General features: G+C 35.1%; 1 protein-coding gene across 1 annotated transcript in view; it reads right to left on the bottom strand.

Annotated features, from left to right (window-relative positions):
* Nucleotides 1–25,463, bottom strand: part of Gabra4 (gamma-aminobutyric acid type A receptor subunit alpha4) — a 60,909-nt gene that overhangs the window by 21,039 nt on the left and 14,407 nt on the right. The window contains exons 6-8 of the mRNA XM_090343640.1: nucleotides 22,517–22,660; nucleotides 19,026–19,178; nucleotides 13,506–13,765 (exon numbers count right to left, since the gene is read on the bottom strand). Of these exons, the coding sequence (XP_090199766.1) occupies nucleotides 13,506–13,765; nucleotides 19,026–19,178; nucleotides 22,517–22,660 (557 nt within the window). The remainder of the gene's footprint in view (nucleotides 1–13,505; nucleotides 13,766–19,025; nucleotides 19,179–22,516; nucleotides 22,661–25,463) is intronic.

Genomic DNA, 25,463 nt, shown 5'->3' with positions numbered 1-25,463 from the left:
TCACCACTAGTCTACATGCTGCTTTCTTTATGGAAGAAGCAATCTCTGAAGATGGAGAAGGGCCCACATATCCCTGCCTTCACACATCTGCCTATTTGTAGATTCAATTTACTGTACTGCTGTGAGACTCTTGCTTACCACTCTCTAGTGAAGTTTCCTTTTCCCACCTTTCCAATCACCCTTAACAGCACCTCCAATCAATTAGCTCTCAGAAGATTCTGAGTATCTATCATTTCCTTTATTGACATACAAACAGAAGTGAAGTACTTGGATTTTATGTACAATTTGAGCATGAACCTCTCCTTCTGTGTAATACTCATCCATCCTGGGAGCCAAAGATGACCCACATAATCAGTGCACAAAAGGATAGCTAATGGGACTGAAGAGATTATTCTTCATTTAAGAGATTTCCAATGGAACCAGGTGCTTTGGGGTCAAATGAAGTCATTTATTACCGAAATATTTAAGCCATCCCAAAGCTATCTGCTGATCTCAAAAAGTAAAATGACAGTGCTTAAGTATGATGCTTGAGTTTGTGTGATGTTGTAATCTTTCTTTTCTATTACTACTTGTATTTTGCAGAGATTGTTTTCTCACTAAATACTGAGTTCTAAACCTTGAGCTAAACATTTGTCTTCAAGTTCATAGTCCTCAAAATGCTTTCTATTTAAATCTATCCAGCAAACTAAATCCATTTGTTCATGTGTTTTCTTAGTTAATGGTAGAAACAGTAATAGACTTATTTTTATATATTAATTTTCTGCTGGGTGTATGCACAGAGACCTCAAAGCCTTTTGCCATATTCTCTTTAGAAATGTTCATCCTCTTGTGTTAAAGAATTAGACAAAAAGAAAATGCAGATGTGCCAAAATGTGGCTTTCTCTTCTGTGATCCATACTGTCTCCTTTACCTAACAGTATCACACAGTTTTTTTTTATTTGCTTTCAAAGGACATCCTGGTATCTGCAGTAAACTAAATGGACTTAGAAAACATTTTAGGAAGAGGGGTGAGTGTGGCCTAGTGGTAGAGTGCTTATCTAGTATGCATTAATCCCTGGAATCGATTACATGGCACTACATACACAGCAAAAGTGGTACTACATACACAGCAAAAGCTGGAAGTGGTTCTGGGGCTCAAGTGCTAGAGCAATAGCTTTGGGAAAGCCCAAGAACAGTGCCCAGGCCCTGAGTTCAAGCCCCCACAAAATAGTTTCAGGAAGACAAAATTAGAAAATGGCCACCTCCACATCCCATCCAATTCTTTGAAGGCTTTACAGACCGTCTTTTTTAAGAGCCTAAAATTCAATTAGTAAGGCAAGCAATAGCTGAAAGTAAGTTTCAACACAGCCAGGTGCCAGTAGCGAACATCTGTAATCCTAGCTATTCAGGCGGTTAAGAGTTGACAATCACCATTTGAAGCCAGCACCTGAACAAGAAGGCCTGTGAGAATCTTATATCCAATTAACCTGCGAAAGTCCAAAAGTGGAGCTGTGTCTTAAACAGTGAAGTACCAGCCTTCACTGAGAAGCTAAAGAACAGTACCCAGTATGTGTGCCCTCTTACTAGCATACACACACACACACACACACACACTTAAGCAAAAACAGGTTTGCTTTAATTAACCTACTGTTGAGGAGAGAGAGAGAGAGAGAGAGAGAGAGAGAGAGAGAGAGAGAGAGAGAGAGAGAGAGAGAGAGACAGAGACAGAGACAGAGACAGAGACAGAGAGACAGAGACAGAGAGAGACAGAGACAGAGAGAGACAGAGACAGAGAGAGACAGAGAGACAGAGAGACAGAGAGAGAGAGAGAGAGAGAGAAGAGAAAGTGTTATTCAGGGATTAAATTGAGAATCATAGGATAGAAGAATACATAAATCCCCTTGGTGGTCACCTATATAAATATATTAGAGTAAAAATAACTGAAGTCAATGTTCACAGGCTATAATTTCAGAGAGAAAGAATCAGCTGATAACCAACAAAGGCAATAAGAGTTTGGAAAGCATATGATCTATTATTCCAGTAAAGAATCTAGGCAGGGTAAACATCTTGTAGAATCAGAGATAATCAGAAACTTTTAAGAAAGCATCTCAGCCATGTAATTCAATATGAAAAGAGTTCTCTTTTCAAACTGATGGAAAAGTGACCAAAATATAATATTTTCTTATACCAAAGACATTTTTTCTTACATAATGTTCTGTAATTCATTTAAATGAAATGAAATAAGTCATATCCAAACTGATGTTTCTTAAAACTGCTAAATCATCTGAGGCTGAGCATAAAGCTGGAAATTTAACGATGTATATTATGTTGTGGGAAAATTAGCTCCTCAAAATAGCAAAGGGAAAATTGGCAGCTTAGTCAAATAAACCAGGAGGAATGAATAATTTTACTCAGTATCTTAGGGACTAGAACTTGCTGGAAAATGTAACTAAATGTTGATGGAAGTTTGTTTAAAGGAGTTATATATTTATGCATATATATTTATGTATTGCTTCAATATAGTTTGTTGAATTTTTATTCTTTACTGAAAAGAAGCATTTAGCTCATTAGTAGAGATAGATGGAAGAGAAAATACACAGAATCTGGAAACACCATTAAAGAAAACTTTTAAATAATAATAAAATTTTAACAATGGAAATTTGTACTTCTTTGCTACCCTTGGCAACAGAGGCCAAACCATAGCTATACAAGGCATGAAAATAATCAGTAAATCAATGACTAATTCTTGAGCACCTGCTACATAACTGGTAAGTTTGTGCCAGATGTGCAGAAGTAAGAGTAAATGGTGAAATAGAAATCCCAGTATGCCGAGAGATGGTGGTGCATGCCTGTGCCTTGACTACTCAAGAGACTGATATATATAGACAACAGTTCTTAGCCAGCCCAAGAAGACAAATTCATGAGCCACTGATCTCCAATTAACCAGCAAAAAAATCTACACATGTAGATTTCGCTAAAGTTGCTAGAGTGTCAACCTGGGGCAAAAAAATGACAAACAAATAATCAAGGCCCTGAGTTCAAGCTCCAGTACTGGCACCCAAGTCTCCCTCCCCCACAACCATGCCAAAAAGAAATCTCAATAAGATGGTAATAGTTCATATAGAAATTCTAATACCATCCTAAGTTGTTCTAAAATATCACAAGCAATCAAATGATATTTATACTAAGGTTGGCTTAATTTCTTGCTGTTCTTCATGTGTTATCAATCAAATATACCTCAAACAAGTCTGCATTCTCCTAACATCTCTTACCCACTAAATTCAGTGAGTTTCTTTGGTTCATATGGTATTTATTCTGTTTCACTACTAGACTACTGTATTCTATCACCTGATATAAATTCTATTGGTTTGAAAACCCACCTTTAGCTCTTAAACTTCTTTGAAGTTATTCCCACAATATTGAAACAAATTGTCTTGAACATATATTGTCAATATGCTTAGCTGACCCTTTTGATGCATGTAAAATAGGCTACTTCAGGTCAAAATGCGGAATAATAAATTTTAAAATATTTAATACATTTTTAATCTAGAAAAGTAAGTATTGCTTCAATACAGTTTGTTGGAGTGACTGTGCTAAATTAACTAATGGATTTTCAACCTGACGAAATCCATGGCTATGTTATGTCATGCTGGAGATTCCTGAAACATATTAATTTTCTGTGACTTGGTTAAATTATTGGCTTAGAGAGAGGGCCCATTTATGAACAGTATAATATTTCAAAGTATCTATCACACTTTCAACAATATAATTAGATAACCTTATGGATAAATGGGAGTAAGATGAGAGCAAGTTGGTACTAGGAGGCACAGCAGAGGTTAGCATTGATTGCAGTAGAATATAAGTAAGTGGCAGGAATCTCTAGTAGTTTGTGAGTATACATTTGAATACAGATAATTTGGGTCTAAATCCTGGCTCCATTGCTCAGCAGCTGTGTGACTTTGGGCAAATCACTTAGGACTTTCGGTGCTTCAGTTTCCTCATCTATAAAAAGAATGGCTGTGAACATTATATGAGTTCCTATATATATGTATATATGAGTATATACATATATATGTATATAAATATTTATTGGCACATGGCAAACAGAATTACCAATTGATGCTTTTATTGCTGCTTGAGTGGCATAGATTTCTGTTGTATAGTAAGCATAAAATAACCTGGAGGTTTCTTTCTTTGTTATCCCAGAAACAACCAGCCCCCCTTCATATTCAGCTCTTGATATGTTATGTATAATTAAGGAAACACACATCAAAGACTAAAGCAAAATTGAACTAGTTTAGAGAGTAGACAAGATTGCAGTCACACAGCCTTTTTTTTTTAAAGAAGGGAACCAACATACTGTTGCCTGCCTTCACCATTACACAAAGAAATGAAAGCGCACATATTGGGTTATGTTATTAAAGTTACATAGATAGAGGCAAAGTCCGTGAATGCCTGACTGTTGTTATTGCGAGATGAGAGCCAGCACCTTGCCTCTGAAAGCATCCAGCTCTCTAATGCCAAGAGAACCCACATCCAAATCTATCATTTACTATACATAGGATCTGGGGAACTTGCAAAATGCTTCACCAACGCTCCATTTTCACATCCCCCCCCCAAAAAAAAAGAGTATGTGCAAAACCACTATTCTTTTCCAGGTTTGTTGTAAGGATTAGAAAGATCACCACAGAAAGCAATAGTATGTGATATGCTGCAACACTGGCATTCAATAAACCATGGTGACCTACTGCCTCCCCCAATTTTACACTAAATATACTTCACAGAAAATACATGGACAAATCTCTATTAATCTTTATCCACTGTATCAATTGTTTTATCTGTACACATGCGCATACAGCCCACTGTACTACACTAGCTTGACAGATTACCTTGATGCTTCCTTAAATACTAGCTAATATATCTAACCTCCCTAGCACAGATTTAAATTGATGACACTAATCCTCCAAAGATGGAAATAGCCTATCTTCTGTTATGATGCTGATCTCAGGATTTTTTCTTCCATCTGACATTATTACCAATAATTAACAAGATATATGTAATACTGTTTCAGTAAGCCACTAAAAAATTGGCTGCTTCTTCTATTTGTCATTTTGAAGGACATCCCTTAATGTCTCACCTTTTTTAAATTTGCAAAATGAATTTCATGTCTCCATTTAACTTTTGTCTCTTAATGATTCCTCACTACTTCTAACTCTCCACAATTATTTGCTCATTTATCTTTATTTATTTTAAATTAATTTCTCAATGTCCCCCTCACTGCTCTCCTATACATGAAAGCAATAATCTCACTATTCTCATCTTATCAATCCTTAGTAGGAACTCCATAAATACACACATAATTATAGTAGGATCCGAGGATATAATTAAACATAGAAATTAGTATTTCAAATGATTGATGTAGCAGTAACCATTTGAGAGTAAGTTCACACTACTATAAACATGAATACATTTATTTTAAAACTTGTGCTCACATCATACTCTTATATATTAAAAATATAGACCTCTGAAGATAAATAGCCTGCTTCTCTCTTGACTAAGCACACAGATTTTTCTCTTTGAATTCCTGGTGCCTTGATAGGAAACTGGCACATAATGGTTGCCTACTATCTGCTTGTTAACTGACTAGCTGAGATTTGCATTCCACATCAGTACATGAAAAAAAATAACAAAACTAAAATAAAAATCAGGATTGAAGATGAAACATAATTTTGGTATTCTTGACACATAAATCATACACTTTAATACTTGCACAATTAAACAATCATTCATTGCTTAAAGAGCGTTACTAACTACAGAACATTCTGTGCTTAAACGATTTGATTTGGGGGAGGTACTTATTTATATAAGCTCTAAAGAATGTCATTAAACTTTTGTCACAAACACACCTCATATCCCATGAACTGACAGTATTGCTTCATGGTCTTTCTCAAACTGCTAAAGAAAGACCTTTTAGTGAAAGTCCCAAATAAGAACAAATGCAAAAACAAGAGATGGAAGGGTTTTTTTTTTGAGGGGGAGGAAGCATATTAGTTTAAACTATTTAAAGAACAGCAATTCTAAGAGGAATTTTGAGAATGAAGTCAAAATCTGGAGCTGACCTTATTGGCATTAACCTTCAGGCATGGGATTACTCTTGTATATTACCAATCACTGGACATTTCCTGTATTTAACATTTCAGTCACTGATGTCTGTGAAAGTGACATGACTAAAGTGATTAAAAGACAATAAAGGACTCTCCTTGTCATACACAGCTGGATAGGATAAGGTTATTTATTTTTTTGCTTTTTTTCCCCCAGTGTTCTCTTCAGTCTTCTACTGCCACCCACTATCTCCAACTGTTGATAAGAGTATCTCAAATGCAATCATATCCAATGTGTGTATGAGCTGAAATATCATTTTCCAACACATAAATATGTACAATTATTATGTGCTGTTTTTTTTAAAAATAAAGACAAAAAGGGAAATGTTGGGAGTACTATCCTAAATGTGCACAATGCTATACTATGGCTCACTTACTTACTTATCTTCACTTCTATGTCCACTAAAATTGGATTTTTGTAGAAGATATAGTTTTGAAAATTGATAAGGAATATGTTGCTTTCCAGAAGAGCTTGAATTCCTATTGTATAAATCCTATATTTCAATGATAATGAATCGAGACAACTTTAACTGCTAAATACTATGCTATGAACTTCATCGGAAAATAAAATGCAGCCATAATCTATACTGTCAATGAGAACATAATCCACCTAAACATAGCACTCATACATGAAACTATTTAAGGAAAATACAAGTGAATAATAGAAAGTGATTAAATGAGGTTACATACACACATTAAATATTTAAATTTCTTAAGAAAATTTAATGGAATTGTTGTTCTTAATGTACTATGTTATTTCTCTTATTTTTTTGCCCTTCGGTTAATCTCATGTTGTTACAGTGTCTGACTTTGTTACCTGACATATTGTATATACATTTATTTGTTCATTTGAAATAGGAAAGAGAAGAGAAAAAAACAAGATGATTGGAAGGGGGCGGAGGGAGGGAAATGGGGACAAAATCCTGAGAAGGATTATCAATGTGTGAGAAGTAATGCACCTACTATCTGCTGAATATAACTGTAACCCCTCTCTACAGTACAATAAAAAATAAAAATAATATTAAAAAAGAAAAAATTTAGGATAGTCATCATCACAGATATGGTCAATAGGGCATAAACACTATATGGTATACTTTATATGCAAGATGTCATTTAAGTCTCACTATCAACCCTTCTCATAGGCTCTTATTACCATCACTTTATAGATCTAGAACTAGAGACCATCTCCTTGAGACTCTGGAGCAGACTCAGAATAGGCCCAGAAGGGAGATAACATTACAGTTTAATTCATAAGAATTATTAGAAAGAAAAAATAAAGGAGATTTTCATGAGTGCTCCTGAATCATTGAATTCAAGGTGTGCCTTACATTGTTTATTACATTTTTTCCATCTCATCTTTCTCTTAAGACTCTCAGTAGAGTAAATAGCTCTGTTCATTGCCCACTCATACTGTCATGTAAATATCTAGGAATACTTTAAATTTTTTTTAAAAAGTGTACTAAATGTTTAGTAGAATGAAAATAAGGACAAATAATAAGTAGACACAAATAGAAATACAAACAAAGGAGAAACATATACTTGTAATTTGAAAAAATATAGTCACTATTCCTGTGGTAAATGAAGGAAATATCCTGCTATAAATATTTCTACCTATCTAAACTTGAACTAATTAGCATCAGATGTGCTTCATTTTTCTTCTCTATCCTCGTGAATAATCCCATTGCAATCCATCTCATTCTCCATGTTTCATCCAACGTATCTAATCAGTCATGAAGGCTTGAGGCTTAAAAGCACGAATTTCATTTATCCAGCCTTGTCACTTACTAGATAGATGTCCTGGGGCAGATAACATGATCCCTAGCTAATGGCTTCCTCACTGGTGAAAATGAATAAAAATAGTACATATACTATAGATTAAATTAGAATTAAATTATAGATAAAGTGCCTATAAAAGTTCCTTTATTGTCTCACAAAATTTATTTAAGGTAGTAGCCAATTTTCATAAAAATATGAGTACTATTGAAATGCTCATTACTTACCTATATCTATATCTGTTTATACACATGCCTATGTATTTGTATATTTAAATCTATGACTACAACTATCCACTTTCAAATGTCTGTTTATTAAACATAAATTATACACATATGTATATATGTATATTTATATACATATGTATGTAAGTGAATGCTGCAAACTGAATTAATTTGAATGTTAGGTATACTCATTTTAACACGAGCATGTCATCAAACTACAAGCTTCAGCTTCTTTACCTATAAAATAGTTATTCCAATTAAGTTTCACATGTAAAAGTTCATCACATAGCACATAAACAAAATAAGAACTCAATTAGAAAAGGTTATTCTTGCCAGGCACTGCATGTTGTACTAGCTATTTCTCAGGAGGCTGATATTTGAAGATCATGGCACAAAGCCAGCCCAGGCAAGAAAATCTGTGCGATTCTAAAATTATGCAGAAATGGCACTGTGGCTCAACTGATAGAGTACTATAGGCTTGGCAAGAAAAGCTCAAGGATACCACCCATGTGTGTTTCAGGGAGAGTACATAAGATATAGTGAGGACATGCAAAGGCAGAGCCACAAGAATGAAGTTCATCCCCAGCAGTAGAACAGAATCCAGGACAGAATTATGGTAGTAAAAAGCAGAAACGCAATAAACTGTTTCTCTTCTGAGATATCTAAACACAAAGTACAGGATAGGAATTTTTACATTATGATGAGTGGACTTTTTCCTTGTTTCAAGAACATTCCATAAACCAAATGCTTTCCGATCCCACAGAGAATAGAAATGGTTGCCATTTGGCTAGGCCAGGCCATTAAGAGTTCGTTGGTCATGTAGGTCGTGTATGGTGACAACAAACCAATCCACAAGCGAGTTTCCCAAAGGATGACTGAACAACTAAATGTGATTGAACCCTTAAGTCTTACTCCAGTGAGAGCCTTAAACCCTGTTTAAGCAAGGGCAGCATTCCTCAAATAAACCCAACAGCATTGATTACAACTTTGGAATGCATATTGGAATACGCAAATTTCAGCGGTCTGATTGGAATCCCTACTGACAAACTTCTTTCTCCCCATTTGTTTATCTCCCCATTTTTCTCCCATTCAAAATGTTCTCAATCTTTACAGTGGAATTTGCAACTTCAGCTATTCCAAAACAACTGAGCACTCCAAAGACAGCTGTAATCCTGCAGAGAGCTGGACTCACTAGTTAAGTGATCCAGTCAATTAGTCATTAGAAAACTCCACATTAGCATACCAGTATTCTCCAGTAAACTGTTCAAGAGGCATATGTTGTTACATATTCATAGTCATTCAATGTACAGGACACGAAGCCTATGAGGTGTATTTTGACCTCTTTTATTTTAAATCTCTTACTAATGTTGAAATGTAGCTCTTTACCTTTCAAAAACACATTTCATTTTCTTTTCTTTGGGTATGTCATGTGTACAGAGCATGAGCACTGTGATGCAAAGAGGAGTCCTTCAGTAAGAACAGACTTTGCCAATTGAATGAGATCAAACGAGATTTTACTGCTGGTAATAATTATTATATACTCAAGACATGGATTGTCTTCTCATGTTTGGAATTCTGCAGAATGATTTTATTCTAAGTTAGTGGTATTTGCAAGAATGTATAATGTTTCATCAGTGCATCAATGCAGGAAGCCTGCAAGTTTTTAGAAATGAAAAGAGTGCCACAGCAATTATGATCATTATTAGTACTAGAAACAGAGCCAGTAGCAGCAGCAACCGTAGTAGCAATAACAGTAATAGCAGTAATAGTAGTAAAGCAGATTTTAGGCAAGTGCTCCATCACTTTAGCCACACCTTCAGCCCTTCTTTTGATTTTTATCTCTTGAGACAGGGTCTCACTCAAAGCTCCTTCCCATCCTGATCTCTTGTTATCTGAGATTATAGGGGTCCAAATCTAAAATATGTAGAACTAGATCAGTCTTGGTATTGGGTATAGTAGCTCTATAGGCAGGTCAGTGTGTTTGATAATTTCAATATTAATTTTTAAAATCACTATTTGTAATATTGCTTTAAACGTTGGAGTTAACTATGAGTGATACAAAAGCAGGCTATATAAATTCCAGAGTACATGAGGAAGCAAATAATTACTGGAAAAATTCAAACAAAAATGTAACAGAGAAGAGTTAGTGTTAAGAAAAGAGTAAGACTGGGAGCCAGTGGCTGGTAACTGTAACCCGAGCTCTTCAAGAGGCTGAAATCTGAAGATCATAGTTCAAAGGTAGCTGGGCAAGATGCTTGTGAGACCTACAGTTAAGCACCAAAAATCCAGAAGTGGAATTGTGGCTTAAGTAGTAGTGTGCTAGCATTGAACAAAAAAGCTCCTGGATTGAGTTCAAGCTCCAAAACCAAGTTACAAAAAAGGGAAGAAAATCTGAGCATTCAAAAAAGACAATGAAAATGGGAAATTTTTAAAAATAAAATCAGTTTTAATAGAATGAGTGACAACTATTCAAAATAAAATGTCCTCATTTTTCTGACAGTAATCCCTCTGTACAACACTTTTACAATTACTTTTTAAAAAAAGAATTTTGAGAGAAAAAAAAATTTAAGTTTATTTTATGATTAAATTAGTAGCCTGATAAGGAATACACCATTTCTTCAACATTAGTAATTTGAATGTCAAGAGCATCAAAACATGTAAAACAAAAATAGTTATAATGAAAACAAACCTCAGTGTAATACTTATGGCAGAATTGTAACTGACTGAGGCAGTAAAAAATAGTCCCTTAAGCAAAATTAATTAAATAACTAAAATTATTTGTTTTCTATTGCCATTAAACTTGTATTAGCATTTCAGCATAACCCATGGCAGAATAAAGCTGTTTTTACCATTCAAATTAGTATAGGTAATATTTTTAACATGTGCAAAACAACAAAAATTGGCAACAGAGAAAATAAATAAAAAATATTCCACTTTGAGTTTTTAATATTATCTCCAAATGATTTTAGTTCAAAAAGAAGAACACACACACATACACACATATGTACACACAGAGAGAGAAGTTACAAAACACAAAATTTTTAAAAAGAAAAAGAAAACAACAATGTAATTACAGAATATTTAGCAAATAATTGTGATAATATCAGAATTAAAAGTCATGGCCCAAGCTGCCTGCAAAAGAAATATCATTGCAATAAAAATGTTAGTAAATATTAAACCTCAAAAATAAATTTTATGTAGTAAATTAAAGAATTTAGAAAAAAAGAGTAATTGCAAATTTCTGCTATGAGAGCCCAAGGTTTCTACTGATTATGACAAATGAGGGAAACCATTGAGCCTATGTTCCTTTGAGTCTGGCTTACTTCACTTAATATGATTTTTTCTAAGTCTATCCATTTCCTAGCAAATAGAGCGGTGTCATTCTTTCTGACAGCAGCATAGAATTCCATTGTGTACAAAAACCTAGATACATAAGGCTATATAGTATGACGCTAAATGAAATGACCTTTAGGATATAGAAACAAAAGCCATATAATGAGTGATTGTTGTCCTTAATGTACTATGTTATCTCTCATCTCTTTTGCTGTCCGTTGGTTATCTCATATTATTACAGTATCTCACTTTGTTATCTGTTATATTGAATATATTGGTATTTGGTTATTTGAAATTGGATAGGGAAGGGGGGAAAACAAGATGATGGGTGGGGTGGGGGGAGGGAAATGGGGACCAAGACATGAGAAAGGGTATCAATGTATGTGAATTAATGCACCTTCTGGCAAATATAATGTAATCCTTCTATTAATTACAATAAAAAATATATGGAAAAAAAGAAAAAAAGAGTAATGAAATTAACTTCCAGAAAAGGAAACTAAAATAAAACAACTCTAAAACATCAATAGCCAAATAATCAAAAGCAGAAATAACAAATTCAAGATGATGTGGTTAAAGAATCTTGATCAAAGATTGGCTACAACAAAATAAAACAATAATAAAAGGCCCAAGGGTACTTTCAAGGGAAAAATTTACCTATAGGTAAGAGAAATCAAAAAAGATTGGAAAGGAGGAAACTGCAACTGAATCAGCAATTTTTAAATGAATACAGTATCTGAAATGCAATCTGATCAGTTTTGAAATCTTATACATAAAATAGAGCCTATCAGATTAAAACATAAACTACAAACTTACTTAGATTCATTTTGCTATCTACTTAATATCATTCTCATAAATTAGCACCCTAAGTCCTTGAGGAGCAGTGGATAAACTGACCAGCTATAAACTTTGACCAGTTAATCCTTACAAGAGTAGATACCGAACCACATTTGTTCAATGCTGGTATTCTCTCTGAGAACAAAATCGCAGCTTTTTTAGCTAGTTCTCTGGCTTCCTGACAGCTTTAGTACAATCCTAAACCTTCCATAACAATTGTTTAATTATTGTTTGCTTCCCTTCATCTCCTATTGCCAAAATAAATGCCAACTCTATATTACAACATATATTAGGTTTTTCTGGGGTTGGGAGTTAGGCCTAGTGGTAAAGTGCTTGCCTGGCATGCACAAAGATCTAGGTTCAATTCCTCTGTACCACATACACAGAAAAAGCTGGAAGTGGTGCTATGGTTCAAGTAGTAGAGATCTAACCTTGAGAAATTACTCAAGCCCTTAATTCAAGCCCCAGGACTGGCAAAAAAAAATGTTTTTTTTTTTCCCAAAAAGCATTATTGAATCTTGTATTTTACACAGAGACTGGTTCATAGTTGGCATTAAATATATACTTGTTGCATGAGTTAGTAATGAAGAAGGGATTGAACTATCACTAATAGAGAAAGAAGCTGATGATTACTATTACACTTGGACCAAAGAAGGTTTACACTTACTGTGTCATCTACAGTGGGTTGTGTGTACTTGACTACAGACATTTGTCTCATCATTCATAAGAAGAAGCTGAGGGGAGTGAAAAGTAAAGATAACAGACTGGCAGAAAGATATGAAAATAATATAACAGAAGAACCAATGTAACAGTGATGTTCATAAGACAATATGTTGGAAATGAACTTTACAACTTGGGGGAAGGGTTGGAGAAGGAAAGTGGAAGAAAAACATGGGAATGGCTATCAATATTCAAAAGTAATGTACTCACTACCTAATCAATGTAACTGTAACCCCTCTATACATCACCCTCAATAAAATCAAAATTCAAGTGAAAAGGAAGGGAAAAGGTAGGAAATAGATGACAAGAGAAGAGAGAGGCAAGAGAAGGGTGGGCCTGTTTCATTTCCTGTTCATGAAGATATTGATGTTTTAATACAATTAGAGCCCATATGAAAAAGAAGTCTTAACTTTTAAAATCACAGAGTGTCTGATGAGACCCAACACCACAAGGAAAGAAAGAAAAACAGGCCGTCAAATACCTGCATAGGTGTTTCGGGGTGCCTTTCTCTAAGCACTGGAGCAGCTGGAGCTTCGGGAAGAGGTTTAGAAGTCTTCTTTTTGGCTTTTTCCATTTGAACGTTGGTGAAATAGTTGACAGCAGCAAACTCAATAAGGGCCGAAAACACAAACGCAAAGCAGACAGCTATGAACCAGTCCATGGCTGTAGCGTAGGACACTTTAGGCAAAGAGTGCCTGGCGCTGATGCTCAGTGTAGTCATAGTGAGGACGGTGGTTATCCCTTGAAGGCGAAAGAGCAGAGACACACCTCACTGTTATCTCCATGCAACACAAAACGTAAGCCCTAAAGAACCAAGTGACATGAGCATTACAAAGTGAGCTACCATCCAAACCACTTCTGGTAGAGGATTTGAATTATAGTGATCGAACAAAATCTAAACTTTGAACTGAAAGACAAATGACACTCCATTTTAGAAGTTTATGATCACTGGCTCAGGGTGGGTTACGTTGGGCAGACTTACTGAGAATTCATTTATTCCCTCTAGGTTTGGTGTAAAAAATGAAAAAGTATGTGAAGGTTGTAACATATAATAAGTCAGCGCTGGAAATTAAGCCACTATGTATTGAATTAAAAGAATAACTTTATTGTATGTTCAGCATACTAATTTATTAAGATTATAAAAATCTATTTTTTTTGTTTTTCCAAACTGATTTCTAGAGCATTTTGGCTTCTTAGTTATGAGGGTATTTTTTTTGGTTTTGGTTTTTTGTTTTTTCTTTTCCCCAGTCCTGGAGGACTGAGCTCAGGGCCTAATCATTCTCCTTGGGCTTTCACAAGACTAGAGCTGTACCACTTGAGCCACAGCACCACTTCTAGCTTTTCTATGTATGTGGTACTGAGGAATAGAATCTGGGTCTTTGTGCATGCTGGGCAAGCACTCTACCACCAGGCCAAACTCCTAGCCTTGGCTGTAAGGTTTTATCTCCCATCAATTTATGGTTAGCAGGAAAACTATTCCAGACAAGAAAAGAAGTACTTCTCCATCAATGGGCTTCTGAAACACTATCACCAGCAATTTCAGAAATGGTCTGCACCATTCTCAGTAGAAAACCCCTCCACTTGCCAGCTAGACATGGTGGTAACCAGCAAAAATCTCAGCACTGGAAAGGTAAAGTCAGTAGGATCATGAGTTCAATGCCAGCCTGGTCTACATATTCAACACAAAGGCAATCTGTGCTATGAGAATTTTTCTCAAAAAGAAGAAAAGATGAAAGAAAAGGTGAAAAATTCTCCTTGTCATTGGAATCACAGAGAGATGCATTATTTGAAAAGGCTAATGAACTTTGATTCAAAAAAAGAGCTGTGAACAATTAAGGATCCATTTCAAATATCAGCTTTAAGGGTACTTTTCTTTTACTGTCTGTGTAATATGTGAGTGAATATTAAAATAACTGGGAAAATTTAATTTCAAAGTTTAAATATTAAACCAAAATTTTTTTCCTCTGTTTTTGTATACAATAATTAAGTAAAATGTGCTATGAATTTTGAAATGTTCTGTGGCACTCTGAGTTCTTCAAGCAGTGTGTTCCTTACAATGTCATAGAAATGATGCTGAAAGTACTTGAAAAATAAAATATGGATGGTGCCGTCTAAATAAAAATATGACTCAGTACTCAGGAAAATAGAGACCATTATGTGATAACCAAAAGGGAAACATAAATTCAAACACAAGAAACTTAAGATTACCCATGTTACTGTAAACATTTTTACTTTTTTTGTAACAAAATGATTTCTCCTGAGCCTAAAAGTAATGGTTTTCATTTCTTGTAATATCATGTGAATAAAAAAACACTCTTGTTAGTGATGAGCAAGCAGGAAACCCAAAAGTAATATTTTGATTATTTATGGACAGTCCAACAAGTTAATCATTTAAATTAATTATGGATACAAAAATAAAAACATGCTATATATGTAGATTTTGTAAAATTGTTTTGCATTAGTTTGATTTTAAAGTGTATGATATAGTCCCCCAAATGCTATGGTTTCTATTTTTTATTTTATTTATTAAATTATTGTCATTGTATTTCAAAAGTTATGAGTAGAATGCTCCATGATTCATGTCAACCCTTCTATAGTTCTCCTTCATTTCCTCCTCCCATCCCTAGCCTCGACTTACATAGTTTAATTTTTACATAATGCATATTGAATATAATGATTGCATTTTCTCATCCTTCCTTCCTCTATCCCTCCATTCATCCCTGCCTAATGTGCACTCCCTCCCCAAACATGTTTTCATTTATGGTTGTTGGAAAAAAAAACTAGGGTTTGATATCAGAAACTGACTTAAAATTGTTTTAGAAAACCACAATCTTCGTACACATTTTGTCTATCTGGTTATCCAAATATGAAGGACTACTAACAAGACAAGTGGTTGCTTATCACATGCAGTTTCTGGTAGAACATTTGACTGAATAAACACTGATAGAATAGCAAATGGAAACCAACCTTTCAGATAAGAATTCATGCTTCTTCTGCCACTAGGAAGAAAATGTCTCTGACGTAGCTGTCTTGGCCTACTCTGCCCTGAACATATTTCAAAGCTATAGCTATTTTTTTTCCTTGTTTATGTATTGGTGCCAGTCCTTGCATTTAGAATGCTGAATAAGCACCATATTGACTGGCCCAGGAACTGAGAGAGAAAATGTAAGAGCAGGCTAACAGTGTACACAAGAGTGAATTTTTGGCTGGCCATTCTAAGAAAATGAAATAGCAATGACTTAGATATGCCAGCTGGCAACTGGCATATTTAATGTTTTACCATACTGGAATAATTAGAGAACTTCTAGAGTCACACCAGCTTGGAGATGGAAGGTCTTTCAAAAGAATTTAGCACACTTTGCTTGTCAGATTGGCTCTGATGCTTGGAGTTTGGTTTTTGCATGATCACTAGTGACATCTCCGATCCACCCAAAGATCTTCCTTGTAAAAGAGAAAGGAGAGTCAAGAAATGAAAACTACCCAGAATGCATAGTTACCAATGTCTCATAGAGAATAAATTACTAATGGTCCAAAACACCGAACATTTTACTTCACTGGGAAAGTGCCATTCTAGATCCCCAATAAATAGTCTGATAATTATCATTCTTGGGACTTTAAAGATTTAACTATTGGCATAGTTTTCCTAAGCAGTTAAAGCCAATACTTTGGCATATGGGCACAAACAGGGGCAGATATAGAATTCCAAATTAAAAAATCCGCTTCACAAAGTATTTTCTGTGAATATTCATGGAATTTCATCCTGCTGCCCTGAAATTCCTCACAGGCTTCCATGTTCCTTGAGCCCCTTGAAGACAAGCGACCAAGTTCTCAGAGTTAGATATTGTCTTAGGTTCACCACTTACAGAATTTTATGGCAAAACAAATTGGTTAGTGTCTTCAAGTCATTTTCCTTATCTATAAAAAATTAACAATGATTACCTTGTTGGATTGTTGAGAAGATTAGATAGCAGAACAATATGTGGTAATAATGCATCCATACTCCAAATATTTAATGTCCTTAAACAATCTCATATTTTGGGGGAAGGAAGAGATTTGAAATCTATCCTATAGCAATCCTATGAGGAAAGGATAACCACTCCTGGTGCCCAAACATATGAAGAAATAGAATAAACTTACTGAACTTATATCCAGTCAGTGGTAGATCTGGAGTTTGGAACCAAAGATAATATTATATGAGTGATATTATCACTTCCTCATCTGTACCTATAGTTAGAATTTTGTCTTCTTTTCTTAATATTACAGGGAAAATCGGGATAATATGTGTACAAGAGTTTTTCATATTTGTAAATCTTAAGTGATATACAAGACTTAAAATTTTGGTTCATGCTAGCTTCCAAAATTTTAATACTTTTTTTGGTATGAGCATGAAAAGACTGCAATCTCATGCTCAGCTTCACTAGATGTTTCTCGTCCACTCATGCCTTTTCTAAACCTGACAGTAAAGACCCAAGTTTAGTACAAGTGGTAAAATGATAAATGAGATTAAAGCATGGAGACTTTAGGAATGCTGATAGACCATACTATTCCTGAAACCAATGAAACTAAGTTAGAATGAAATAGATCTCCCCTATATAAAAAGTATAAGCATCCCAGATATACTAAATTGATTACAGTACAGAAATCTATATCCTCACTAATCTGTCAGGAAGAGAAATTAACGCAGTCTTCTGGTGGAGAAAGTCATTGGCAGATTTGGGTTCTGAACCCTGACTGTCTCTTATATCGGATAGCTGAAAGGTATCTCACCTTGCAATGTGAAGTCAGTCTTTAATTTAACTCGTACAACTCTGTGAATTAAGAAGGACTGTGGCTCCCTAAGATCACACACTGACTGCAACACAAACCCTCTGTTTATGTGTTTGTCAAGTATAATTAAAGAGTGGACTCTAGACTATGGAAGAAATATCTATACAGGACTAAATCACATCCATTCAAGATACTGAGACACCCTTATCTGTAAGAGGATTGGAGTAGGACAAAAGATTTTCATTGCCTCCAATTCTTTTGATATTTTCAAATAAAAAAGACAAAGAAAACAAATCTTTATAATTATACTTCTATTCCAAAAGAATTCTGTTCAATTCCCTTCCTATTCCAACAATGAAAGCTTCACATCCACTCACATTCTAGAGAAAGTAAGTAGAATAATTTTATGAAGTAAAAGTAAGATGGATAGATGGAAAGTTGAATAAACAAGTTCTCAAAACTTTAAAAATCACAAACTGGGCACTGTAGAGCAAAGTTTTTATAATCCTTGCACATGGAAGCCCAAGACAAAGAGAACTCTAGGCCAGTCTGGGTTACAGAGTAAATTTAAGTCCTGAAATAGATGCTACCACTAAACAAAAGCAACAAAAAATAGCCTTTGAGCTCATGTGTTCTTGACTTCCAGCTATTTAGAACTCACTGCATAGGAAGCCATCATGCTAGCAACAAGAAAACAAACACTGGTTTAGAAAAACATTACGTAACTGGACTATAACAGTGAGTTTATGAACTAAGCACATAATGCCTTCCAATTCAATGCATTTAAATCATTTGCATTTTGTTCCTCTTCATTAAAGCCAAGTTATTCTAAAACTTTCATACTCGTTCAACCATGACTTTTATTTGTTTTATTTTAAGCTCTCAGTGCATTTCATTTTAACACCTAGATATAAATTTAATTCAATTACACAGCATTATGCTAGAAGTCCAGGGATATTGTGGAAAGTGAAATTCTATGCACAGTCTTCACTGGTTCACTTGACTGGCTCTCAACAAGAGAACTCTGAGGGAGGGCCTCAGAGGCAGAGGACAGGCCTCTCCAAGCATTCCCACTTTGGGTTTATTTGCTATAAAAGAAAATTAATGAGGTTCTTTACCTTCGGGTTGAAATATCCATGTTTAAGAGTTTTCATAGACTCATCAGAGGGCTATGCTCACAAATCATAATCAAAACGAATATGGAAAAAGTACCCAAGAAATGAATTGCAATTACCAAACACAGTTCTAGCTGGAACGGATTCCTTATTTATCCAGAATGAAACTTGAGAAAGGATCACTGTCATAATGCATGGAATATACGTCTGAATCATAAAATAGCCCATCTTCCGTCTGAGGTGGAAGTAAACTGTCATAACAATGTATTCGCCTGCAAAGAAAGTGTGAATAAAAGGTGTTGTTCATCCTGTAAGCAGCTACTCAGTGATTTCTTGATCTCATTTCAAACTAACAAACAGTATTCTGAGCAAAGATATTGTCTTCTGTGCATAACACAGTAAGAAATATATAGCTTCCTCTTGGGTGTGCTGGAGAGTGTAACAAGAGAGATGACAAACACCATATTCAGGAAATATTTTCATTAGGTATAAGGGTTAAGCAACTTAGGACAATGGACTGTACTTTTTTAATCGAAGTATTTTTCTCCTTTATAAATCAAATAGTGCTGAAGCAATTAACTTTAATTTCTCATGTTTGTTTAGAGAAGGATTTAAAACTAATTTTTACAGAAAACTGGAAAAATGAAAACATACACATTTTCATGAAAAATAGTTTCCTTTTGGAAAGAAATTATATAGTTCTGCTTGTCTATAAAATATGTAAACATTTATATAGGAATACCTGTACTCTGTTTGTAGGCATTTTGTGCACATTCTTGCATACACGCTTAGAAGAAGCTGCCTTAATTTTAGGAAAAGGCTGTGTTGGGGGCCGGGAGTTTGGCTTAGTGGTAGAGTGCTTGCCTAGCATGCATGAAGACCAGGGTTTGATTCCTCGGTAACATACATAGAAAAAAGCCAGAAGTGGTGCTGAGGCTCAAATGGTAGAGCTCTAGCCTTGAGAAAGTCCAAGGACAGTGCTCAGGCCCTGAGCTCAAGCCCAGGACTGGCAAAAACAAAGCAAACAAACAAAAAAGGCTGTGTTGGATATATGAAAATATAGACATGGGTAACATAGGAACATAATCTATAAAACCAATAAATGAAACAAACTTTAGAATTTCACTAGCCATAGATAAATATCTTCACTGTTGCGTTTAAAAGAAGTTAAAATTGAAGATGTTATTTAGGAGTCAGGAGGTTCACAGAAGGCTGAAACCCAGCTGTGAGATCTCAAATCCCCATTATTTATTTGATATGTCCCTTGACTAAAGGCAACTGCACAGTTCCATAACTGATATGAAAATACCCCATATGATGGCAATCATGACAGATGTTGGGGAGATAAAAGTTATAGGTAGTTAGGGGAGGGGAAAATGACAAAACATGAGGATTTATACAAAATGTCTTTAAATAAAAAATACAGTAAGCTAAAAGAAATTCTGACAAAATTTCGTATATCAATTTTATTTTTCATAATTAATTTCCCCTCATTTTATTTTATTCAAGTTTAATTTATAAACCACTTTATTGACCTAGGACTGACATATAAAAGGATGACATATTTAGATATAGAATAAAATTACTTTGGGGATTATTATAGATAACAGAAACTGTCTTCACAGTCTCTCATAATTCTATCCTTCATCACCTCCAAAAGTTGATTCCCACCTTCTTATTCATGTTTTGTAATAAGAACTCCTAATATTTATCCTTTTAGGATATGGCATTACTAGCAATGGGCCCTATGTTCTTTAATAAATCCCAGGAGTTATTATATTATATAATGGAAATACTGTACCCTTTAATTAGTCTTTTCCATTATCCTTCCTCTTTAAGCTTCCAACAAATATCTTTCCTCCCTCTACACCTATTAGAATATTTTTGACTCATAAAATAAAAGTTTTACAACACTGTTTTAGCATTTTTCCCTTAAAACATGAAGCATTTCATCATTTCACACTGTCGTTCCAGATCTTATAATGACTATTCATGCTCTCCTTCTACAACTCTAACATTGAACTAATCTGGCACCCAGACCTTTTAAGAAGGTTTTCTAAGCTCCAAATGCCTGTGCTTGCATTTTAGTTTTTCCATGAAGCAATAATGGCTTAATGTCTTGAGCAAGTTACTTAAATACTTCTTATGTACATATGCCTCATCAGAAAAATGAAGATGGTTAATAGCATTCACTTAATGAAGTGGTATTATGGCGTGACTTTGCAATGCCTCTCTTAAGCTTCTATATTGAAAGATCCATCCCCAGCTGGAGATGCTATTTTGGAAGGTGACTAAAATGTCTGTATCCAGAAGCAGTAGGTCATTCTACAAACCTGAAAATAAGCTCTTACTAGACACTGAGTCCAGTGGTACTTTTATCTTTGACTTCTGTGCCAGCTTCTAGGACAAAAACACATTTCTTTATATACATTACAGTTCATTACATTCTGTTACAGCAGCACAGAACTAAGATAACTATCACTGATTTTTTTTCTTGGTGAACTATAGAAAAAAAAAGTACTAGTTGGGCACAGGGGTGCAAGCCTGTCACCCTAACTGTTTAAGAGGCAAAGATCATGAGGATTGTGGTTTAAGGCCAGCCCAGGCAAGCAGTTTACAAAATCTCTTCTCAGCCAATAAATATCTGTTCAAGATGATACATAACTACCACCCCAGCTACATGGGAAGCATGAATAGTAAGATGCTATCTGGAAAATAATGAAAGTTTAAAAGGACTGGGGATATGGGATATGGTTATAGGGTTAGCAGGAACAAATCTTGATGAACTCAAATCTCAAAACTGCCAAAAAAGGGGTGGGGGGGAGTAGAACAAGCAATGATATGCCAATTTGCAGATGGCAGAAGCTAAATGCCATGGTTTCTTTCTAGTCATATTTCAAAGCCACAAAACCACAATGGCCATCTATCTATTGGTATGACACTTTTAGTGTCTACCTTTAATATACTTTGTAATTAAGTTTTGTAATTTACTTTCACTGTGGAAAATGGGGAAGGTGACATTTTAAAATTAGGTAAGATTTTTTTTAAGATTTTTGAAAAGCAACTAAAAAGCAAACCCATCCTTCTCATCCAATTTTTAATACTTTTAATATATGTGATCACTAATTTTGGTATATAATAAAGCCAACTTACTTTTCATGTCTCATCAACTCAGGAATTATTTTCAAGTGAAATAAAGTTATAAAGAAATGCCAAAATGTGATTTATGTATCAATCTTATTTCTAAAAACTTTTCATTGTGAATTTTGAGATATAAACATATCTATATAGACATATAAGACTATGATAGGATATATATTCTATAGACAAATATTGATATATAGATTGATATGTATGACATAGAAACTGTTTAATTTTAATTATGTTCTTTATTTTATATGCCAGTGATTGTATATAGAGATTTTTTTCTTGAATACTTGTTTGTAGAACATGACATTTGAAATATGATGTAAAAATTCAGAGTTAATAAAATGTTTTAATGAAAAACTAAAAAAAAAACAACCCTTTTCAATGAAAAAGCTAGGACAATTATTTTGCAGCTAATGCCAAGAACAAGGACTGTATTAAGTTAAACCTTTAAATATCTCACCAGTAATGGATTTGATAGTTTCACTTGACACTGTTTGCCCAATCAGGTCATACTGAACTAAGCTCGAAGACTCCTTGGGCACTTCCACTGACTTCTCGGGACCTTTGGTCCAGGTGTAAATCATCTCACTCTTCGGATATGCATCTGAATGAGAGCAGAAGATGTGCTTAAGAATGTCAGTGCAACCGTTAGGTCAACATTGAAGGCCAAGGATTAACAAGACACATACTCAAGAAAATACAACAGGGCTGGGATCTAGTTCAGTGGCAAAGTGTTTGCCTAGAGAGTGCAAGGTCCTGGGTTTGATCCCCAGTACCAGAAAAGAAAAGACAAAATAAATACAGGAATAAATAGAGGTTTTGAAAAAAGAACAAAACACAAAGAAAATGGAATACTTTAAAGACAATGCTCATGGTGATTTACTGAAAACATGTTTAGGATTTCGAAACTTACACACCTATTCTACAGCCTTGCAGATCAGCAGGATGCATTTGTTTTTATGCCAAAGACTCAGAGGACATCCTAAAACTAAAGCATCTACCAGGCTGCATATGAATCAACACACCTGGGCCTGTTCCTATACTACTAAGCTATACCGCTTCTAAGAACCAGCTGTGTTCATCCTCCCCAAACTCATGTCTTTCACTCTGGCTTTCCAGATCCTGACCCGCCTGTCCTGATTTGTTCCACCCTAACAAAGCTCTGCCATTTAGAAGTGTACCAGATGCTGCCTCTAATAACAACAAAACAAAAATCCTGCCGGGTCATCTCTTCTACTCTCTGCTTCTGGGCAATACCCAGGCTGTTTAGAAGCCATCCTACAGGAACAAGTGGCTATTTGTAAAGCTCTGGGGAAGGGGAGGTGTATAATTACACAACAGCTTCTACTACCTTTAAACCCTTAGAATTACAACATTTGCTTTTCTGTCTCCACCAAATGGTTTCCTGGGGGCAAATTTGAAGCTCATTTTCTGTTATTGGATGCTCACTGCAAACCAAAACCACTGTTTGCTTACCAGTCTACCAAGAACAGAGTGCAAAAGTACCAGGATGAATTGTATGCCACCCTCCCCTACACACCTTCCTAAAATGGTTAGGACAGTTAGGACACGGGAGGAGGAGGTGCGGTGGGATTGTTTAATTCTACGAAAGGAACTCTATACTCAGAAAGCTGCTGTTTATCAACAGCCTTGGGAAGCCAACTGTGAAGCTTCTGCTGTCTTTCAGCATCACGTAGTTGTGCTAGCATTTCTCTCCTGAAGTACATTTATCCTGTGTCATGTATTTCAAACTCCAGCCACTTTGCTCTTGTCTATAATGCTTTCTATCAACATCCTCTTAGCTATGCTGTCTTACTAGAGTTGCCTTCTCCCTTCGTTTTTTGCTTTTTAACAACTTTGAATGGTAAACAGAGTTGATTTTTCTCTCTCTCTCTCTCTCTAGAAAAATTAAAGATTAATTTTCTCAGGAAAATTCCTTGCTGACTATGATGTGCCTCTCTTTCAAATTTCCAGTCTAAAAATACCATCTTCTAAAACATGGTTTCTTTATTTTTATACCGAGCCTAATGAAATACCAACTCTACTCAATTCACTGAGAAGAGGGCTTTTTTTCTTAACAACAACTAGAGGGTAGAAGAGAGAAGACTTCCTCTAGATAAGAACTACCATGTATGAAACTTAAATTATTATAGTATAAATGGATCTTAATACTAATTGCAGTGCAATCTCCCTTTTAGCCATGTGTTTTTCTATCTTCTCTCATTCAATCATTGGTCCAGCAACTGCCTCTCTCTAAAAAGTTAGCCTACTGAATATTGTGATTACTAGGGTTATAAAAAGAATGGTGACTGTCGATTCTCATTAAGTTAAGCAATGAGCAATGATAACAGCAGGCAACAGTTTCACAATCAGTGAGACGAAGACTCTGAAGCAATAGTGAGAGCCAGCATCTATTTTTGGTAGATTCTGATTGAACTGAATGTTTGAGACAGACCTTGGAAGAGCAATCATACTGTGTTACCATCTCAGAGAAGGAAACTTAAAAGGAATAACATAGATCTCCCATCCATTCATCTTATTCTGTTGCCTTCATCTCAACACAACTATTTTACCTCTGCCACTCAAGTACTGTCCTATTCTAAACCACTGTCATCTCTGATCATAGAACAAGACTTCAGCTTTCCACTGTTTCTCTGGCCTCTCTACAATCTATTATCAGAAAACAAAAGAAAAAGAAAAGAAGAATCTAACAAGAAATCATGAGCTATTATGAAAAAAGTCTACACTCCTCTGTATAATCTTTCAAAAAACTTCACCTAGCTTTTCAATATAATAGAGTTCCTTAAGGAAGTCTATTTTCTCAAACCTCATCGCCTAGTAGGGTCTTTGTCATGCTGCCACTGTATATGAAGTACTGCATATGATGTGTCCATTTACTTCATTTGAGAAAATCCTGAGATTTCTTTGGTTTTCTCAAAGCCTGCAGTAAAAGATTCTGCATGCAATGAAGAACTATTAACTTACTGAAAATAAAGCACATACGGAAATTGTATCTCTTACATTACCTCACATGCAGTTCATAAGTCTCTAAATTTCATCACTGACCATCAGCCTATTAATTACAACTCAGTCTTCTTGGGTGGCTATAAAAATAAGATTTTGTTCGAAGTGCGATGTTACTTCTTTATTTAAAAACATTAATAGGGCTGGGAATTTGGCCTAGTGGTAGAGTGTTTCCTTAGCATGCATAAAGACCCACGTTCGACTCCTTAGTATCACATACATAGAAAAAAGCCAGAAGTGATGCTGTGGCTCAAGTGGTAGAGCTCTAGCCTGGAAAAAAACCCAAGGACAGTACTCAGTCCCTGAGCCCAAGCCCAGGACTGGCAAATGAATAAATAAATAAACAAATAAATAAATGAGTAAATAATAAAAAATAAAAATAT

Source organism: Megascapheus bottae, chromosome 13 (genome assembly GCF_031878675.1).
Source record: "Megascapheus bottae isolate mThoBot1 chromosome 13, mThoBot2.hap1, whole genome shotgun sequence".
Classification (NCBI taxonomy): domain Eukaryota; kingdom Metazoa; phylum Chordata; class Mammalia; order Rodentia; family Geomyidae; genus Megascapheus; species Megascapheus bottae.
Note: the sequence above shows the minus strand (reverse complement) of the source record. Positions and strands in the feature narration are given on the sequence as shown.